Raw genomic sequence first — 19,922 nt, 5'->3', positions numbered from 1 at the left:
TATTATGGTGACTTTACCATAAAATAAACAGATCAAGATATTAGCCTATACAGAAAGATTTAATAATACTAATAATTTAATTTTATTAAACAAATTGCATTGAAGTGTATAATGGTGATATTTGTTTTACAAATTGCGTCGATACGAATTATATGATAAACCACGTCAATGCAAAAGGTGCATATTTTCACAAATGAAATGAATGGAGGAAAGTGTGAAACCAACGATGAAATCATTACATTGCAGCTGACAATGTGAAATCATTACTTTTTATTCACAAATAATCATCGTCAGATTGTGAACCGATATTCAGTCATCATTTCGATAACGACATCAAAGGTATTAGTTGCAACCTGAAATCACTTCATTCCGGAACAATTATTTTTACACTCTTTGTAAGAGCATAATGGCGAAACCACGTCTTATGATGTTGATGCTGATAGCATCGTGTGTAATGGCATCTTTGGCAGGTAGGTTACATTACATACTGCAGTTACTGTCCGTTTTCCTATACACAATACACAGTGCTCTCACCATTGACGTGTGACCTCAACAAATGATGTATGTTGGGAGAATGGACACTTGCCTAGTTAACATCACTGTGTGAAAATAACCAGCCAATATTTTATTTATTCTCCAAAACTTCTAGCAAATATATTTCTCTAACATGACCTAAAATTACAGCTAGGTTAGATGTTCAGAAATGGTCGTACTTTTGTAAAATATGAGTGAGGGCAAGGCATAGCTAGCCAACTCCCCGTGTTAATTGAATGGAGATTTGACCGAAAATATTGGTATCGGACCGCTCACTTCTGAAGGATGCCACAAAAAACCGGTAAAAGCTACATTTAAATTATTCTAAATAGGTTCTAGAAAATAAAGTTTTGTAACATGTCCTAAATTTTTAGCTAATTTAGATGTTTGGAGAGGGTCGTACTTTTGTGTTTTAGGAAGGATATGTAAACGACAGATAACACCAAAAATATGAAGAAATTATTTCCAAACTGTGTTAAGTCAACAATCATTATGTTGCTCATTTTGAAGAATGCTGGTTAACAAAAAGCAGTTCTTTGTGTCATTTCGTGAACAATGGTACACATACCATTGTTTCCTTTCGTTTCCTTTATAATCGGTTACCCAACTGAAGCTGTAATACCAGCTTTATTGCGATGTCGCACATTGAAAACAGACACTTGTACACAACCAGAGAAGATCTGATTTAATCAGTTGAGCTGCTTCAATGAGTGTTATCTGTGCTTAATAGCTTTTCCTGGGGCTTACGGCCTGCAAAGCGCGAGATTACTTCTCCTGTCGCCATGACTGCATCATGACTTTATGTAACATTTATTTTGAGACGCTTCTATTAATTTTATTACAAAAAACAAAAAAAATTAAAAGTTGCATGTCCAGTGTGTAATATTCAGCCAAAAAGCAACTAGTCCGCAGGACATGCTGCCTGTCCGGCCTGAAAGTAAACTGTCCATTTATTTTATGTGTAACTTTGGTTTTGACGTATCTGTGCGCAGGCGCTGTCTTATAGTGTCTATAGTTTTCAGTGGACACAATGTCCACTGTGGACTACCAAAATACCTAATAGCGGTGTGCTGCGCGCAAATGCAATTTTAATGTTGAAACGGGCTGATCGAAATAATGATAATTGTGGCCTAAAAAGGCCAAACGGAAGATAGATATCTCAAAGTTACTAAATTAATTTGAAAGTGGCAACATTAAGGCGTCCGTCAGACGGGCATAAGACAAAGTAGCCCGTCTCAGACGTGCGGACGGGCTCTATTTTACACAGTTATAACATGACTTACGGTGATTGCGTCTTTGCATCATTCATATACGATACGATGCATGCATGCATTCTGGTGGACTTCAGGATTTTGAAATAATTTATAGAGTTAAGGGGGTACTACACCCATGTGGTAAATTTGTGACTATTTTTGTATTTTTCTCAAAAAATAATTACACACTGATAACAAAAGTTTTGTATATTATTGGGGCAAGGAATCCAATTACTACACTGAAATTTCAGTGACTCAAGACAAGCGGTTCAGTATATATGATAGGAAACGAGGTACATCCTAGCGGTACCTTATTTCTGATCATAAATAACAAATCGCTTGTCTTGGGTCACTGAAATTCCAGTGTAGTAATTGATTCCTTGCCCCAATAATATACATAACTTTGTTACCACTGTGTTATTAGTTTTTGAGAAAATGCAAAAATAGACACAAATTTATCGAGGGTGTAGTACCCCCTTAAATTAACGTAGGCCTCAATGAAGGGAAATAGAGGTTAACGCTAAAAGTGCTTTTTGGCTATCGGGAAGGAAAGAAGGAACGAACAAAAGATAAGATGAACAAAGAAGTTGTTTGTTACCGTCGCGTCGGGATTCAAGCACCAGGCCCCTCGCTGACCGGTATCCACGGGTGTTTCGCCCAGCGATATTTTTGTTCGTACATCATTTTCATAAAATTAGTTGATTTTCAGAAAATCTGGTTGGTTTTTTTCAGTAAATTTTGCTTTATATTATGAAAAACGGAAAAAATAAAAAAATGATGTACATGTGCGAAAAAAAATACCGCGGCGCGGCATGAACTTCGGGTTACTGTGTCTTTTTACAGAGTTAGAGTTAATCAACAGGCCCGTAACCAGGATTTATTTGGGGGCTGATTTTGAAAAAGTGGACATTTTTTTCAAAATTTGGGCCTTTTTGGACTGGGGGCGGATTTTAAAAAAGTGCACTTTTTCCCAAAAATTTGGATCTTTTTGACCAAAAAGGCATAAAGCGCTCGCAAATTGGACCTTTTATGTCAAAATGGGGCATTTTGGGATGGGGGCCCCCACCCCCTGTTTACGGGCCTGTTAATAAGATATTAATGACTGTATTTTTTGTAGTTCAAAATGACAAATATCAAGGCACACGTCGTTTTCTTACACAGCTCCTGTTGCAGAACAAGCTGCCCAACCGCCACAAGCTGCTCCACCTGCATCAGGAACCGCGGGTAAGTATTTTGAATAATGGGTCCACAAGTTTTAATTGCCAAGACTTTTTGAAATAAAACCGAAACAAATTGCATACACGTGTTAATGCAAATGAACCAATAGCAGCTGATATTTGATGTGTTTCATTAATTAGGGGTTAAAGGGGCGTGATCCGATATGCCATGTCTGTTTCCTAGCATACACTGAGGCGTACCACTAAAACCATATGATTCCCAACTTTGATTTGTGTTGCTCCAGCGGTTTTGATATGAGAAGCAAAAACGTGTAGGCCTAACAATGGCCCATAGGATAGTATATACACTTCCGGTGTGGTTACCACAATTCACTACATTTTATTCAAACCATACAAAATATATCTGGATGCTAAATTTGATTGCGGTAATGAGAAGAATACGACCTTTCTTCTGACACCAAAATCTCAGTTTTGGTGAAGAAAACTAGGGACTGAGGCTGTTGATCGGGCTAATATGACCTTTCTGCAGCATACATGACATAGGCGTAGATCCCGGGAGGATGGTGGGATAAATCCCCCCAATTATAGTTTGCCGCGGGGGGGGGGGGGAAAAAAATTAACCTAATATTTGGCCATTTTAGCCACCAAAGTGCCAATTTTTTTCGCGCTTCGCATGAATTTATTCAACTTTTGCACCACATGTTACCAGTTAAGCTTCCACATTTGTACCATAAATTTATTCTGTCGCTAAAAGGTGCTGCATTCACTATACTTCAATTTTTTTCCAACTCCATCCCCCAACGTCAAAAAGAAATCTACGCCACTGGCAGTATGGCTGCGCAAGGTATTCATTTTTAGTACATTTAAGTGGCATATATTTTGAGAATATACTATAAAGAATTTGATCACTTTTTAAAAGGTGTGTAAAAGTTTTGAATATTCTATCGGTTTTAATTTTGGAAATATAGTTTTCTTTTGAATTAATTTTCACTCGGCAGTAGACTTCGGTTGTATATATAAATGCGCTTTTATAAATGCGCACGTGACCAGATGGCCAGCGCCATATTTGCATTACATCACTGTCAATCACTGAAATGGCGATCATTGAAGGAGTGGCTACAGTTGTGACCTTGTTTCGTGGCTAGCACTAGCAAGGAACATTGGCTTGAGGTTCGATGCTATAAATTTGCAAGGATAAATCATGGATATCAAAGGATCATGATTATTGCACAGCCACCCCCCTCCCCCATGTACAAACATAACTAATGTTTATTTATTTATTTGTATTTATTTATTTATTTATTTATTTATTTATTTATTTATTTATTTATTTATTTATTTATTTATTTATTTATTTATTTATTTATTTATTTATGCGACGAAAAACGAAAACCCTGTTCTAGTTTGAACAAATTGGGAAACAAATTTTTCCTGTACAAATGAATGCCGACCCCAAATTTCGGACATTTCAGGACAATTTTTTTGTATTTTCTCAAATTGAAATTTATTTACAGATTTTTGTGATTTTTGGGTTATTTAAAAAATTTCAAAAATACCAACCGACCGACCGACCCTACTTGAAAGGTCCGTTCGCCCGTAGAACAGGGTTCCTCTCTTTCTCGCCTTACTTATAATTTTATAAATATTATTTGTCCCCCCCTTCCCCCAAAACCACCCCTCACCCTTTTACACTCATAAATTAAATGTTTTTTTGCAAACTTTCCCCTTCCGTGTAAAGTAAAACTTTATAAGCCGGTTGAATCAAACTGAACAAAATTGACGTATACAATTACAATATAATACCATGACAATAATGTGTATGACGGATCTAACTTACTAGCTGAATAAACCTCAAACCATGCATCACATACGTGATTGTACGTCAAATTGTCATATAACGTATGAGCGTGATGTATAGTATACGAGTCTTCCTCAACATCTTCAGCCGGGACGATTAGATCATGTACAGTCATCTACGTGTTTATACTCTAAATTGTACGTCAAAGGGTGACCAGATTACCGATTTAGCATGGGGGACACAAAAAGGTGCTTAAAAACACATTTTGAATTTGTTTTTTTGTCCATTTGCGAGCGAATGGGTAAGTTAGAGTTGAGGAGGTCGGGCGGGGACATCTAGCCTATTAGTTTGAGAGGGTCATTATGCCGAAAAGGGCTAAGTTATAGTTTCCTCGATTTACGTTATAATTAGAGTTAAAATTAGGGTCAGAGTTATGTTCATTGGCGGCACTACGGGGGGGTACTTATCTTGACTCCATGACCCCTTCCTTCCGAAGAAAATGACAGCCCCCTAAGTTTCCTACGTGCAAACATTATCAAATAACATCATCGGCAGCTACCCAGTTCTGACCTTAATGCCAGTAAGAATCACATTTCGTCATCAATATGGCCAATTGCCACGCCCATTTAGCACGGAAATAATGAAATATAACTTTTTAAATCAGCTATATCTAGCTTTTCCGTCATATTTTTTTTCCGTAATGGAAAATCCAAATAAAGAGTTTATGTTTCGGGTCAAATTATTTTGCCCTTTGCAATCAATGCCACTATTTTGCAAAGCCAATTTTCCTTGTAACCTGTCATTTTCGCCTATACTTTTGCGTGTGGAATTTGTGCACATCCGGGTACCTTACATCGTTGAACACGGTATGGCGACTTGTAGATGTCACGTGCGCATTTATATATGCGCATTTATATATATACCCGAAGTCCACTGCTCGGTGTGCCAACGCTTTTAAACATCTGAAAAAGTTTCAACCAATCTTCAATATTTTAATTGTTTTGATTATATTATGTTCATACATATTCGCTATCAGCGTGCGTGATTGGTCGAGAGCCGGGTATAACAACGTTAATGCCCGGTAGCCCGGATGTGCGAGCGCGGGTAGGGAAATGAAGGAAAATCATGATTGTTAATAATGTTACATGTAATTTTTTGTTATTATTTTGATGAAATAAGAATCCCAAAATATTTTGGTATGTATGAACGGAGTTCATTCATATATTTTCATGACTAAACCCTTGTTTTATCCAGTGGGCACAGGTTAGGATTTCGACGTTGAATCAACGTTGATAAAACGTCGAAGTTTCACCATAACCTGATTTCAACCTGATTTCAACCTAGAGGTTAGTTGAAATCAGGTTGAAATTTCGACTTTGATACAACGTTGAAATTTCAACCTGATTTTGACTAACCTCTAGGTTGAAATCAGGTTGAAGTCCATCAGGTGGAAGTCCATTTGCAAATACAACGTTATTGCAACCTAATTTCAACGTCGAAATTGAGTTTGATGTCGAAATTCCAACCTGATTTCAACGTGATTTCAACGTCAGGTGTGCCCACTGGGTATGCCCTCGGGCCGTGAGCGGACCCTCGGGCATAGTCATTAAAATATATGACTTAACCCCTAATTGATTACTGGATATGAGTTTGTTCTGGCTTAACTGACAAACATCAACGCACGCACTGTTTTATTTACTTTACCAGAGCAATGCATGATTCGAAAAGGGAGTGTGTTTGTGATGAACAAAAATAAAACTGCAAATGGATTGATATTTTTCATTTGAACGGTGACAAAATCGTATTCTACTAAATATCTGATAAAAATTCATACAATGAACAATAGGTGATATTTAAAAAATGTGTTTTTATAATGATTAAAGGTTAATGACTGGATATGATTGATTTTTTCAAAATGATAATATAGAAGCTGCTGCAGAAGTAGCCCAAGCTGCGGAAGAAAAAAAGGCCGAAGTTGCTGCAGAAGCAGACTTAGCTGCTGACGAAAAAAGGCCGAAGTTGCTGCAGAAGCAGACTTAGCTGCTGACGAAAAAAAGGCCGAAGTTGCTGCAGAAGCAGACTTAGCTGCTGAAGAAAAAAAGGCCGAAGTTGCTGCAGAAGCAGACCAAGCTGCTGAAGAAAAAAAGGCCGAAGTTGCTGTAGAAGCAGAACTAGCTGCTGCAGAACAAAAAGCCGAAGTTGCTGTAGAAGCAAACCTAGCTGCTGCAGAAGAAAAAGCTGAAGCTGCTCTAAAAGCAGACAAAGATGCTGCAGACCAAAAGGCCGAAGCTGCTGTAGAAGTAGACAAAGCTGCTGCAAAAGAAAAAGCCGAAACTATTGCTGCAGAAGCCGTGGGAGGTGGGTATTTTAATTAATGGGTCCACAAGCTTTGAGGTGCAAATCATACATCGCGTTCAAATGTTGTGGGTGAAAAATATTCAACCGATGACGCACAAAACTGTCAAAATGAGCATTTATTCTATATTAACAGTAACACGTGCATTATTATATTTCTTATTTGTTTGTTTGTTTGTTTATGTATTATATTGCTTTCGAACAGTGTTATTTAAGTAATCAACCAATAGAAATTAATTACAGGCCAAAACAGAACAACTTGTTGCTTTTAAAGAAATAAGTTCCAATCCATCCCATTGCATCTTAAGCTCTGGTGAAATAAGAAAAGTTTCGAACACGTTCAATGCAAACGAACCAATAACAGCTGATATTCGATAGATGTGTTTCATTAGTTATTATGACCTCTGGCAAAAATTGTTGTAATTATTGAGAAGCGGACTTGACGAAGAATTCAAATATCACAGCTACACTCTTCTATCTAGCTCGATCTTGTGTTATGATGTAAAGAGTGTCAAACCTAAAAATTTTCATCAAACGACACATAAAAGGCATTGTGGAGCAAAATATCTTTTATTTAAGATATGTAAAAACCTCAAAATGATAACCTGCCCAAAAGTGTCTCCTTTTGACATGACACGTCACATATGTGACTGGACACTACGAATCAGCCGTAAAGTCGGTCCCGGTCAATTTTGTTTTATTTCGTGTGTAGAAAATATATATCATAATCTTTAAAATTGTATATCATTTGACTTCAAACGATATCAAGAAGCGGGGTTATGGTTTGTTGAATTCTGCTCCTTCAACAAAATGGTACTTTTTTCGGTTCTACATGTGTCCTTTTTCCACATTGCTTGGAAATAGTCATAATTGGCGGTCATTTCAAACCATCCCCAAGTCAACGAGGTTCAGAAATGTCCTCTTATTGTTAATTGTTGGTTGTACACAAAGAGCTTTTAATAAACATAGAGTGGCAATAGATTACGAACGCATTGTTCCTATGTGCCGATTTGATTTACCGACACGCTATTCATCGAGAGGTACCTTTTGTTCGGGACAAAGGGCTTCCGCCATTAAATCGGTAACTGACCTGACATCGTATTATGAGCAAATGAGTTAATACGATGAGCCAGTATTAACCCACCACTTGAACAGGATTTAGCCAAAGCAAACAAAGACTAGAGCTATAGGCCTACTTAAAGAATCTATAGAAATAGGTAGAAGATTATTATCCTCTTCAGCAATATGATTATTGAATGGTTTAAACGCTATCAAATGAGAAACTTGTCGCACCAAATTGAGGTACCTATGAATACGACCTTCACGCACATTTTACACTGTAACTCTTAATACATAATACAATTTGCCGACTTTACGGCTCATTCGTAGTGTACGGGCACATATCTCAAGAACAACAATATACTAAACAACTTTTGAAATTGCATATTTTGCATTCCGTACCCATTCAAATTTTGAAGGTGTAACTTTTCATTAATCTCCTATTAACAAACCCAACCCTACACTCCTGCATCTGCAGTAGCCGTAGAAGGTGTGCATTTTTAATATATTTAAGTGGCATATATTTTGATATCATCTAAAGAATTTGATCACTTTCTAAAAGTTTTGAATATTCTATCGTTTATATGGAAATAGGCATACGACTTTCTTTTGAATTTATATTTCGCTCTGTATACCGAAAAATGTTTCAACCAAGAGACTTCAATATCTTAATTATTTTGATAAGGCTATTTTATTAATAACTGGGTATTTTGTTTGTTCTGGTTCAAGTGATAAATAAATATCAACGCATGCAACATATTTTTATTTATACTGAACAACGCACGACCCGAATGGGGTAGTGCGTTATGATGAACAAAAATAAAACTGCAAATGGATTGACATTTCTAATTTGAACGTCAACAAAATAGTATTATACTAAATATCTGATATAAATTCATACACGTTTAAATGCAAATGAACCAATAGACCTACCAGCTAATATTCGAAAGTTGTGTTTCATTTCTAATGCTAAAAGTGGTTTTTGAATATCGGAAAGGAAAATGGAACGGAAAAGAGGTATATATATATATAATATAGGAGTTCTTTGTTACCGCCGGGATTCGAACCCCAGGCCCCTCGTGAACCAAGTTCTCCATCGCCGACCGGTAGCCATTAATATTTTTTTCGCAAGAACGCTAGTCACTCGATCAGTGGCTATTGTTATACAAGGCTCACTCAGTCAATTAGGCAATTGGCCAAATGAAAAGCAATTATTTTAGTTTTTCAATTTAATATTAACCCATAATGCTTGATACTATATTTTGTCTTAAACTTAGGCGTGAAATTTAGTTTTTTAGTGTAGAAAATTCGATTTTCAAAGGAACATGGCCCATGAGCAACTTTCTAAGTTTCATAATACGGGGCTAGATATCATAGTAGGTATGTCACAGTGGCTGCTCAATTATTCTGCCACACTGTGCATGATGCAGGCATAACAGTAAATTGAAAAGCGCGCGCATCAAAGTTGTTCAACGAGTTGAAATATAATATTATGAAAGTGAATTTAGAGGGAGTAATATTACAAACCACAATAGCTCTAAGCCATTGTGTGTGTCCAAGGCCACACCATTTTTGTATACACAGTATAGTGGAATGGCGGTTCCTTTTACCGTTTGCCCTCCCATGTTAATCCAGTTAACAAAATTTAAAGTCTCATTGCAAATGAATTTTTATATTTACTTTTCGGATTTGGCTTTGAGCAATGGTGACACATACCATGTTTACAGAAAAAATGAAAATTATATTCCAGACACCGTCAAAACGTCAAACTTTGCATTTTTTGTATTATATTAGAGTAATTAACTGCAGTTTCTTTATTCAACATCATAAAAGGTTCATACTTGATAAAACTATGATGAATAAAAAGACTTTCATTTAAATAGTGAAAAAAAAACCCAAAATTACTCATGCCTAATTTACATAATAATATCATGAATACATAATTAGCTGTAATTAGCTAATTTGCATAATTAATTACTTTTTGTGTATTTTTGTTATCAATTGAAAGAACTTTGTATACGTATGTGTGCACAAAAAAAACGCACCCTGATACCATGTACGCTTTTCTATTGGCATCAATTTTGCATAGCTATTAATTAGCTGAACTTAGTCATTTTTCAGCTTTAATTTGTCTGCAGATTGGCCGAAATTGCTAAAATAGTATATTTGGTTAATTTATTATAATTATTTAATGATAGATTTTTAACTTGTACTTAAATTAACACTGCTTTTTCAAGCAAGCGTCCAAATAAACCTTCAAAATCTCGAAATGTGCCAATTTTGTAATTATAGCCATTTGTGGCAGATTTCCATTCCATTTATGAGCATCCTAAAATTGACACTACATCACAATGCATTGACCGATTTCAATTCCGTTTTTTTTTTTTGATGCTTTAACGAAGCTTATTCATGTAGAATTTAGAAACAATAAATAACGTGTTTTTGCTGCGCTTATTTTTGAGGTGATATGCCTAATCATAGTTTTATTAGAATTGTTTTTGATTGCACCATTTTTGCACTTCGCTCGGGCATGAATACAGTATAATAAGATTTGTACAAAATTCTAATTGAGCAAATACATATGCAATGAACTAGTTTTCAAAAGGGGCTATACAAATAATTTTTATGTATTTTATCACTGGTTTGTATCATAGTCTTTAATTTCAAAAATAAATGTCCATCTGAAACATATGCCTGATAGAGCTGGAAAATATGTTTCACTTGCGAACTATATTAGTTTGAAAAGCTAAATATTGACCCTAAAAATGCTCAGGGCCAAGTTCAGGCCTGTCAAAATCTCCGGCAAAATCTAAAATCTTACACTAAAAGACACAATTTTATGCCTAATTTTAACACCATGATTTTTTGTTTTTTTTTTTAATTTGACCGAGAAAATTAATTTTAAAACAAAAAGGTATATGTCTCGAAATTGTGTTGATTTCAACATGTATCAATCGACTTCCAGCACGACTATGCATTGGTACCACATGTGTACACTCGTGGACATCACTCGTGGTCGATAGTAGCTCTAGTATAGAGCCTCTGCCAATGCCCAATAGCACAAGTAATTATGAGGTCTGACTATACCATGTACAAGCAATCTGAGTTCTGACGCGCCTCTTCACACCTCGGCGCTGCTCCCCCCGAAGTCGGCGCTACGCGCCTCTACTGTTGGACATCGCGAGCCGAGGGAACTGACCAAGTTCTAGGCCGATAGCGATCTGATCGAGTTTATTAGAGATTGCGATTTCAAACGTAGCATCGAACATACGTGGAATCTATTCAAAATCCCGTTACATGAGAGTGATTTTGAATAGATTCCACGTACGTTCGATACGTACGTTTGGAAATCGCAATATCTCTCATTTTGAGCTTTATTCCGTGTTAAATTATGAAAAATTGAAAAAAAAAATGTTTTGTAGTTCAACATGACAAATATCAAAGCACTAATCGTTTTATTTCACAACTCCTGCAGACCCTGGAACAGATGCTGTCAATGAAGAAGATGCTGCTGCAGAAGACGCAGATGCAGATGATGATGATGCAGATGATGATGATGCAGATGCTGATGATGATGCAGATGATGATGATGATGATGATGATGATGATGATGATGATGATGATGATACAGAAGAAACCGCAGCAGAGACCGTAGAAGGTAGGTATTTCTCATTTGAATGTCAACAAAATCGTATTCTACATAAATTATGTGATATAAATTCATACACGTTTTTTAAAGGAGGATTTCGTGATCCTAGCGTCCTCTTTTTATGACATTTTTCAGTAGATATCCACGAAAAAAGCTTATTTACAAAATTTCAGTTGATTCCGATTTTGCGTTTGCGAGTTATGCATGATTATGTGTGTTACACTGCTCCATAGACAATGTGTTGTAATTTCGTTCTGGTGCACCAGAACGAAATTCAAATTTGGCGATATTTTTGCTAAACGAATTAATCTGCAAGAAATATTTGGTACATAAACATTATGTAGCCAGAGGTATCCAGTGGTGTAAAAATCTCAACTTTTTTGGGAAAAGTGGGGGATGAGGCTGTGGATCACGAAATGCCCCTTTAAAATGTAAATTAACGAATAACAGCTGATATTCGAAAAGTGTGTTTTAAATCATATATTGTGTCCGCTTTGAGCGTTGACATAATTCTTAGAAAATGTTGCCAATCCGTATTCATGAGGATGTACAATACACGACCAGTTTTCGAAATTGGGTGACTTGTGTTTGGCAGGTGTGAAATACATCTGACTGGGCGTTATTACGCAACGTATAAAGGCTTTGGCTTTATCGAATGGCTGCCTAGTTCTATAATAATAATTAATATTCCATTTATTTATTCATTCCTTTTATTAGGCCTACTTTAAAAGTCCCTCTCTTCCCTTTTCACTCTCCTCTTTCTTTCTTTCTTTTTGTCTTTCTTTCTTTTCATTTCTCTGTGCTTACTCTTTCTTCGGCCTATCTTCTTTCTCATAAAGTCGCAAAGAAAATCAAGGTGCAGTTTCCGGATCTTCTTCAGGAGCATACGTTGACTGCCAACTCTGTGTGATAAATGTCTCATATGTTGTGTGACTTGTCCAAGGAATCCTCAACATTCGCCTGGGGAACCCAATTTCAGTTGCTTGCAATCGATCTTCCATTTGCCTTTGACATTTACCAGCTCTCGCAACAATATGAATTGGTAGTACATAGCAATCCAAGACCATGGTGATATTCAAATTACAAAGTAGAGTGCTCATTCTTGTCCTCATTCTTGTGCTCATTCTTGTGAAAGTCAAGTTGCCATTCAAATTCTCCGATTGATTTCTCTGTCATACCTACCATCTGATGTGATCCAGCTTCCCAGACAGTTAAACCCATCAAATTGCTTCAGATTGCCCCCATGGATTTTAATGTTACAGACAGGAGCATCCTTCTGTTTTGTAATTACCAGAGACTCAGTTTTCTTGCAGTTGATGAAGAGTCCTTTCTTCTCACTTTCGGTCACAACCTTGTTGAATAATTATTGTTCAGGATCTGACTCAGATGTCAGGACAGTGCCATCTGCATACCCTAGATTGTTAGGGACTGTTTTATAATTATGAGCCAAGGGAAAAGGTAAAATTGGGGGAGGCGAGAATTTTCGGCTAGCCGAAAAGGGGGGCAAGCAATTTTGGCAAGCCGAGAGGGGGCAAGCGATTTTTGGCACACATTCATGGGGCACCATTTTAATAAAACGCTCTAAAAAGGCATAGGAAAACAGTATGGAAACGCTTAAATATATGCATATTTTCCACTGATTTTCCTGCTCGCTCCGCTCGAAACATACCTCTAGAGCATTTAAGGTTTGCAAATTGAAATCCCAACAATTTGGCATGTTCAAAGGGGGGGGGGGGGTCGAAGAATTTTTGCCGGGCCGAGGGGGGGGGGGGTAAGCGATTTTTGGCGAGCCGAAAAGGGGGGCGATTTTGGCGAGCCGTTTGGAAATTTTACCCCGGGGAGCTCATAATTATTGCACAGCCCTTAATAATCTTCCCACCAATCTTCACTTCAGGTAAATCCTCCAGTTCTCTCAGTATTCACTCGCTGTACAAATTGAATAAATCCGGCGCGGATAAAACACATCCTTGCCGCACTATTTTCTTGATTTCAACAAGCACCCCTACAGCATTGCCTGCTCTGGTGTCTGGTACAAATACAAATTTCTGATAATTTTTTATGTCTTTTCCATGCCATGTATATATATTAATCTCGCTCAAAAAATTAAACAGTTCCTCGTGTTTTACGCCGGGGTTTTACGGCATCGAATGCCCTGTGTAATCAATAAAACACATATACAGACCTTGCTTCATTTCTATCGCGCCCTCTCAGATAACATTCTCAGCATTTTTAAAATTGCTTTCCTGATTCCACAATCCTCCTCAAAGCCACATTGCAGATTTGTTATTTCTACCCTGATCTAATTATTCCTTGCTCTCTTCATCAACATCTTCAGCAAGATGTTCACTGCATGACTCGTTATGCTGATTGTCCTGTGTAACTCACATCATATTGCCCCAGGTTTCTGGGGTTTCTTTGGTAAAGCAGTAAAGATGGACTTGCTCAGCTCTGCAGGAATTTCACCTGAATTATAGATCTCATTCAACACTTCTGTCAACTTCACTATCCCCAACTCATGCAAGCTCTTAATCAGTTCAAGATGTAACTCATCAGGACCATTATTGCTTTGTTAGTTTTCATATTATGATCCACAGATTGCACTTCAGATTGCATGAAATTTCTGGGTCATCAATTTCCCTTTTGACAGTTAACATTTCTTATATTATGTGATTGGCAAAATACGTCGTTATGTGATACAGACATTTCAAGGTTTTGCAAATACGATATAATTAAATTGATTCATATCTTACTAATTAAGCCACTTTGAGGCATGGTTTTTGGTGGATATAAAACATAACAAACTTATATACCAATTTTCTCAAAATTTTTTAAAATGTCGAATACGTCACTATGTGATACGGCCGACGATATAAGACCGGTGCAAGGGTTGCTGACCCTACCCTGGGGCCCTACACCCGAGAAACGCCAGAGCAGTGTGACAGAGGTAAGCTCCACTGTTAAGGGACCGTTCACAAACACATGCAAAGGGGAGGGAGGGTGATGCAAAAAGGGGGCCTGAAATTGTTTATCCCTCTGAAGGAGGGGGGGGGGGCTATAAAAAACACCTTAATTTTTCTCGTACAACTTGGGTTCACACTATTTTCTATGGGGTTGACGTACATTTTTCACTGTCAAAAGGGTAGCCCTGAAAATAGTTTTAGGTCCGAAAGGGGGCCCTGAAAAAAGGGATTTTTTTACATCAGGCCCCCCTGTAACAAGTGTTTGTGAACGGTCCCTAATCATGTTATAAACTGAAAGCATCATATTGACTCATAACAGTTTGTGCTTCACTGCTGCCATCGCTTGGGGGTGTTTTTGAAGGTCATAGTGTCTCAATACTGCTCGGCAAACATCATATTCCAATTCAACACCCCCAAATTAACCAAAAGAGAGTGTTTGCAATATAGTGGGTGCCAACTTTTATTGAAAAGGCGCACATGTCATACTTCAAATTCTCCCTTTTTTGATTGAGCACTTTATTCAAAAGATAGACTAACTTGAGTAAAATGTTGTTATTACGCTCATGTTTTACAGTTGCGCACTTTCTGACTATCTCCGCTAGACAGACTGACTCTGAATAGACTTTGCACGGCTGTTTGATGTGATCATTTATTAGTTTTTCAAACAAAACATCATGTACAACCCAATTTTAGGCTTAAACAGCTAAATGCGATATCATGCTAATGTATACAGATGCTTTTGAGTCATTTTCAACTTTAAATTTCTCCTCAAAATTATTCACTTTTACAGCCTTTTCGGATATAAAATATATCGATTTATGACAAAATTGGTGGCGCTATTTAGTTACTGAAAATTACTCTTTCAAGCTTTTAATACAACCAGTTCCTTTTAATTTTTTTATGAAATATGTTTATACAATTTTTTTTGCTGCTTGTTTCACCTATTCCATCTGTTTTAAAGGCAGTATTGATCACCTACCCCTTGCAAATTAAGAAAAATGATTTAGGATAAATAGCGCCATCTATAGTTTGCATTTAGTTAATAATGGTTGTGTTGACACCATGGAATGGATATTCATTCACATTCCCAAGAGATGGTAGTCCACCCAGAACATTTCAACGTGTCCTCTGACGATTGCCTTTTAGGCATAAAACTCAGAGTAACGACTACCTATTCTGGAAGGTCTGTTCTTTGAATTTTTATACGCTCTCCCTTTTGGGATTGAGCACTTTATTCAAAAGATAGTATAACTTGAGTAAAATGTTGTTACATATAAAATATATGTGTTTTTTTCTTGCAGAAAACGCCGCCACAGGTGTCGCTGCCCCAGGAGGATTGTTAGCTGCTATTGAAGAACTTACTATTGCTATTGAAGGCCGCCCTCGTGCCAAGGCAGCTCTATCTGCACCAGCTGCCGTGGCCGCTCCAGCTGCACCAGATGCCGCTACTGTCGAGGACATTCCAGCTGCCGACCCCCAAGCTGCCGAGACCGCTCAAGCTGCCGCCACTGCCGAGGCCGCCCCAGCTGCCGAGGCCGCTCAAGCTGCAGCAGCTGCCGTGGCCGCTCCAGCTGCCGACTCCCAAGCTGCCGCCACTGCCGAGGCCGCTCCAGCTCCTGAGGCCGCTCCAGCTGCACCAGATGCCGCCACTGCCGAGGACACTCCAGCTGCCGACTCCCAAGCTGCCAAGGCCGCTCAAGCTGCCGCCACTGCCGAGGCCGCTCCAGCTGCACAGGCCGCTCCAGCTGCCAAGGCCGCTCCAGCTGCACCAGATGCCGCCACTGCCGAGGACACTCCAGCTGCCGACTCCCAAGCTGCCAAGGCCGCTCAAGCTGCCGCCACTGCCGAGGCCGCTCCAGCTGCTGAGGCCGCTCCAGCTGCACCAGATGCCGCCACTGCCGAGGACACTCCAGCTGCCGACTCCCAAGCTGCCAAGGCCGCCCCGGCGGCCTCCCCAGCCGAGGCCGCTCCAGCTGCCGAGGCCGCTCCAGCTGCACCAGATGCCGCCACTGCCGAGGACACTCCAGCTGCCGACTCCCAAGCTGCCAAGGCCGCTCTGCTGCCGCCACTGCCGAGGCCGCTCCAGCTGCTGAGGCCGCTCCAGCTGCTGAGGCCGCTCCAGCTGCACCAGATGCCGCCACTGCCGAGGACACTCCAGCTGCCGACTCCCAAGCTGCCAAGGCCGCTCAAGCTGCCGCCACTGCCGAGGCCGCTCCAGCTGCTGAGGCCGCTCCAGCTGCCAAGGCCGCTCCAGCTGCACCAGATGCCGCCACTGCCGAGGACACTCCAGCTGCCGACTCCCAAGCTGCCAAGGCCGCCTGCTGCCGCCACTGCCGAGGCCGCTCCAGCTGCTGAGGCCGCTCCAGCTGCCGAGGCCACTCCAGCTGCTAAGGCCGCTCCAGCTGCTGAGGCCGCACCAGCTGCTGAGGCCGCACCAGCTGCCGTGGCCGCTCCAGCTGCACCAGATGCCGCCACTGCCGCGGACACTCCAGCTGCCAACCCCCAAGCTGCCGCCACTGCCGATGCCGCTCCAGCTGGTGCCGTTGCAGCTGCAGACCCCCAAGCTGCTGATGCCGTTGCAGCTGCAGACCCCCAAGCTGCCGATGCTGCTCCAGCTGCCGCCACTGACAAGGCCGCTCCAGCTGCAAACCCCAAGCTGCCGATGCCGCTCCAGCTGCCGACACTGCCGAGGCCGCTCCAGCTGGTGCCAACCCTAATGCACCAGCTGCCGACCCCCAAGCAGCTCCAGCTGATGCCGCCCCAGTTGCTCCCGCCCCAGCTGCCGAGACCCCAGCCGCCGCTCCATGATCCAGCCGCATGATGCCTCAGCCCCAGCTGCTATAAGACAGGCAAAGACAAACTAGACAATGTAAAACGTTTCACCCGCCAGTCTAAAACACCGTCAATTCGAACCCCGTCACACATCGTCTTCACCAGGTAAATAATTATTTTGTATAGGCAGTGAAACGAGCTGGTCTATAATGCTCCGCCAGCTGCCAAAGGTCACCAAATAACTTCGTGCGGTAAGCGCTTAACATTGGCTAAAAAACCGGCTAAAACCTAATCGCTTTATAGCTCAGCGATTATGTTATTAATTTACTTGTTTGAGTTCTCTTTCAAAATATCCAGGCAAGATTGATTATTCTATTGTTGAATGTTTGACAATAAAGCTTGCATTTACACAGTATATATAGATTTGTTAACTCAATGAATAGTCCGAATCGACTCGCATTCCTGAAGCACTTATAATTAGATTGATATGTATTGTGTGACCCAACTACGTACGCTCTTATAGCTACATAGGCCTATGTTGGTGTGCTTACTATTATGATAAAATTTCAAATCCTTGCATAATTTGTTATTTTTACTATTTGAACAAAACTTTTGTAAGGCATGCACATGAATATATGTGTTGAAAGAATCTGATAACCTTTACCCGCTTGCGTCTTGTAAACATAAACTAACCAAATAAAATCGAATTTGCTTGCGTTAGAAACGTTAAAAGGGTAATGAGCATGCATGAGCAGATATAGCAGCGGAGCATATGATATGCGTAGTGGAAAAGAAAAGTTATGTATATATCGTACAGGTGGTGTTCGTACAGGTACAAGTGGTGTGTTTTAATACTTTGCCTCGAGTGCTCGGCCTTTTATCTCGAAACTATAAAATCACGGCGGAACAAAATCGCCATGCAGTACTGTTGAACAACTAGTGGTTCGCCCTACTATCATGTCCATTTCTGACACGAAAATAAAGGGATGGTGACGCTGTGCGTCAGTCCGAAAATCTTATCCTAACCCTAACCCTAACGCCCCCTAACGCTAATATTAACTTTAACCTTATGTACGATCTTTTTTCAGAATATACCTTTATTTTTTTCAAAACCGATTTCTTTTGGCATATTTGTAATACTTTAATGTTCCAACTTAAATCTATGAGCAAACTGTCGAATTCGCCCTATTTGTAGTAAAACGGATGGTTTTCTGTTGGTCCGACATATTACCATAATTGTCAGATTATGGTGATGTATCAGGACGATCGTAAATCGTAGTCTCACTCTCCTACGAAGCCAGTTTGTTTACGCTCCCTCCACACGTGAAGGGAGCGTAACCAAACTGGCTGCATAGGAGACTACCTCTGAGGCCGCCCTCGCCGTCCTATATCCAAAAATGCGAGATATTTCGAGTGATAGAGGTTATGATGTTGTTTCTTTGCAAATTTCCAATGTTTTTCGCGTCCAAATGTATTGGGAACTTTCATAATGATTGCATATTATCATTTTTCTTTTTTTCTTCTAAAATGATAATATGCAATCATTATGAAAGTTCCCAATACATTTGGACGCGAAAAACATTGGGAATTTGCAAAGAAACAACATCATAAACTTCACCTCTAGCTACCTCAATCACTCGAAACATCCCGCACTATTTGGATTAGGACAACGAGTGCTGCCTCACGAGTTAGTCTCCTACGCGGCCAGTTTGGTTACGCTCCCTCCACATGTTAACCAAGCTAGTTTGGTACGAGACTACGGTTTGCGATCGTGGCCGACATAAAGTCATAATCTAAAAAAATTATGACTTTATGTCGGACAACAGAAAATCGTCCCGTTTTACAAATAGGACGAATTTGACAGTTTGCTCATAGATTTAAGTTAAAACATGTGTAAGTATTACAAAAAAAACAAAAATCGGTTTTGAAAAAAAATAAAGGTAAATTCTGAAAAAAGATCGTACATTATGACTTATCATTTTGGAAGAAAAAACGAAAAATCTAAAATTTTAAAAAGATCGTACAATAATGCTTTAACTCCAACACTAACCATAACCCTAACCCTAAATTTTCGGACTGACGGTGTGGTTCGGATTGACGGTTTTGGTCTTACGGGGAGACCTCAAAGATGATGTCGAGTATTTATGCGACGAAAAAAGAAACCTTGTTCTATGAGCCCGACCGACCCAGATTTTAAGAGATTAATTGAGAAACAAATTTTTACTGTATAAATGAATGCCGACCCAAATTTCGAAAATATGAGTAATTTTTTTTTTTACACTTATGAGGTTTTGGCGATTTTTCGGATCATTTCCAAAACAACAACAAACAAACAAGAAAAACACACACACAAAAAAAACACGA

General features: G+C 39.4%; 1 protein-coding gene across 1 annotated transcript; it reads left to right on the top strand.

The window, feature by feature from the left end:
• Window positions 1-406: 406 nt before the first annotated feature.
• LOC140163533 (uncharacterized) lies at window positions 407-19,063 on the top strand. Its single transcript, XM_072186846.1, has 6 exons — window positions 407-470; window positions 2,949-3,011; window positions 6,771-7,121; window positions 11,653-11,835; window positions 16,088-16,734; window positions 16,791-19,063. The coding sequence occupies exons 1-6, from the start codon at window positions 407-409 to the stop codon at window positions 17,139-17,141; spliced, it is 1,659 nt and encodes a 552-aa protein (XP_072042947.1). The 3' UTR covers window positions 17,142-19,063.
• The last annotated feature ends 859 nt before the right edge of the window (window positions 19,064-19,922 follow it).

This window comes from Amphiura filiformis, chromosome 11 (assembly GCF_039555335.1).
Source record: "Amphiura filiformis chromosome 11, Afil_fr2py, whole genome shotgun sequence".
Lineage (NCBI taxonomy): Eukaryota > Metazoa > Echinodermata > Ophiuroidea > Amphilepidida > Amphiuridae > Amphiura > Amphiura filiformis.
This window is presented reverse-complemented; position numbering and strand designations above follow the sequence as displayed.

What these genes read in the sequence shown, in the direction of transcription:
- LOC140163533 (XM_072186846.1), top strand. Translation starts at nt 407, where the DNA reads ATGGCGAAACCACGTCTTATGATGTTGATGCTGATAGCATCGTGTGTA. An exon ending in TGCTGCAGAAGCCGTGGGAG is followed by an intron (nt 7,122 to 11,652) that starts GTGGGTATTTTA and finishes CAACTCCTGCAG; the next exon opens with ACCCTGGAACAGATGCTGTC. An exon ending in CGCAGCAGAGACCGTAGAAG is followed by an intron (nt 11,836 to 16,087) that starts GTAGGTATTTCT and finishes TTTTTCTTGCAG; the next exon opens with AAAACGCCGCCACAGGTGTC.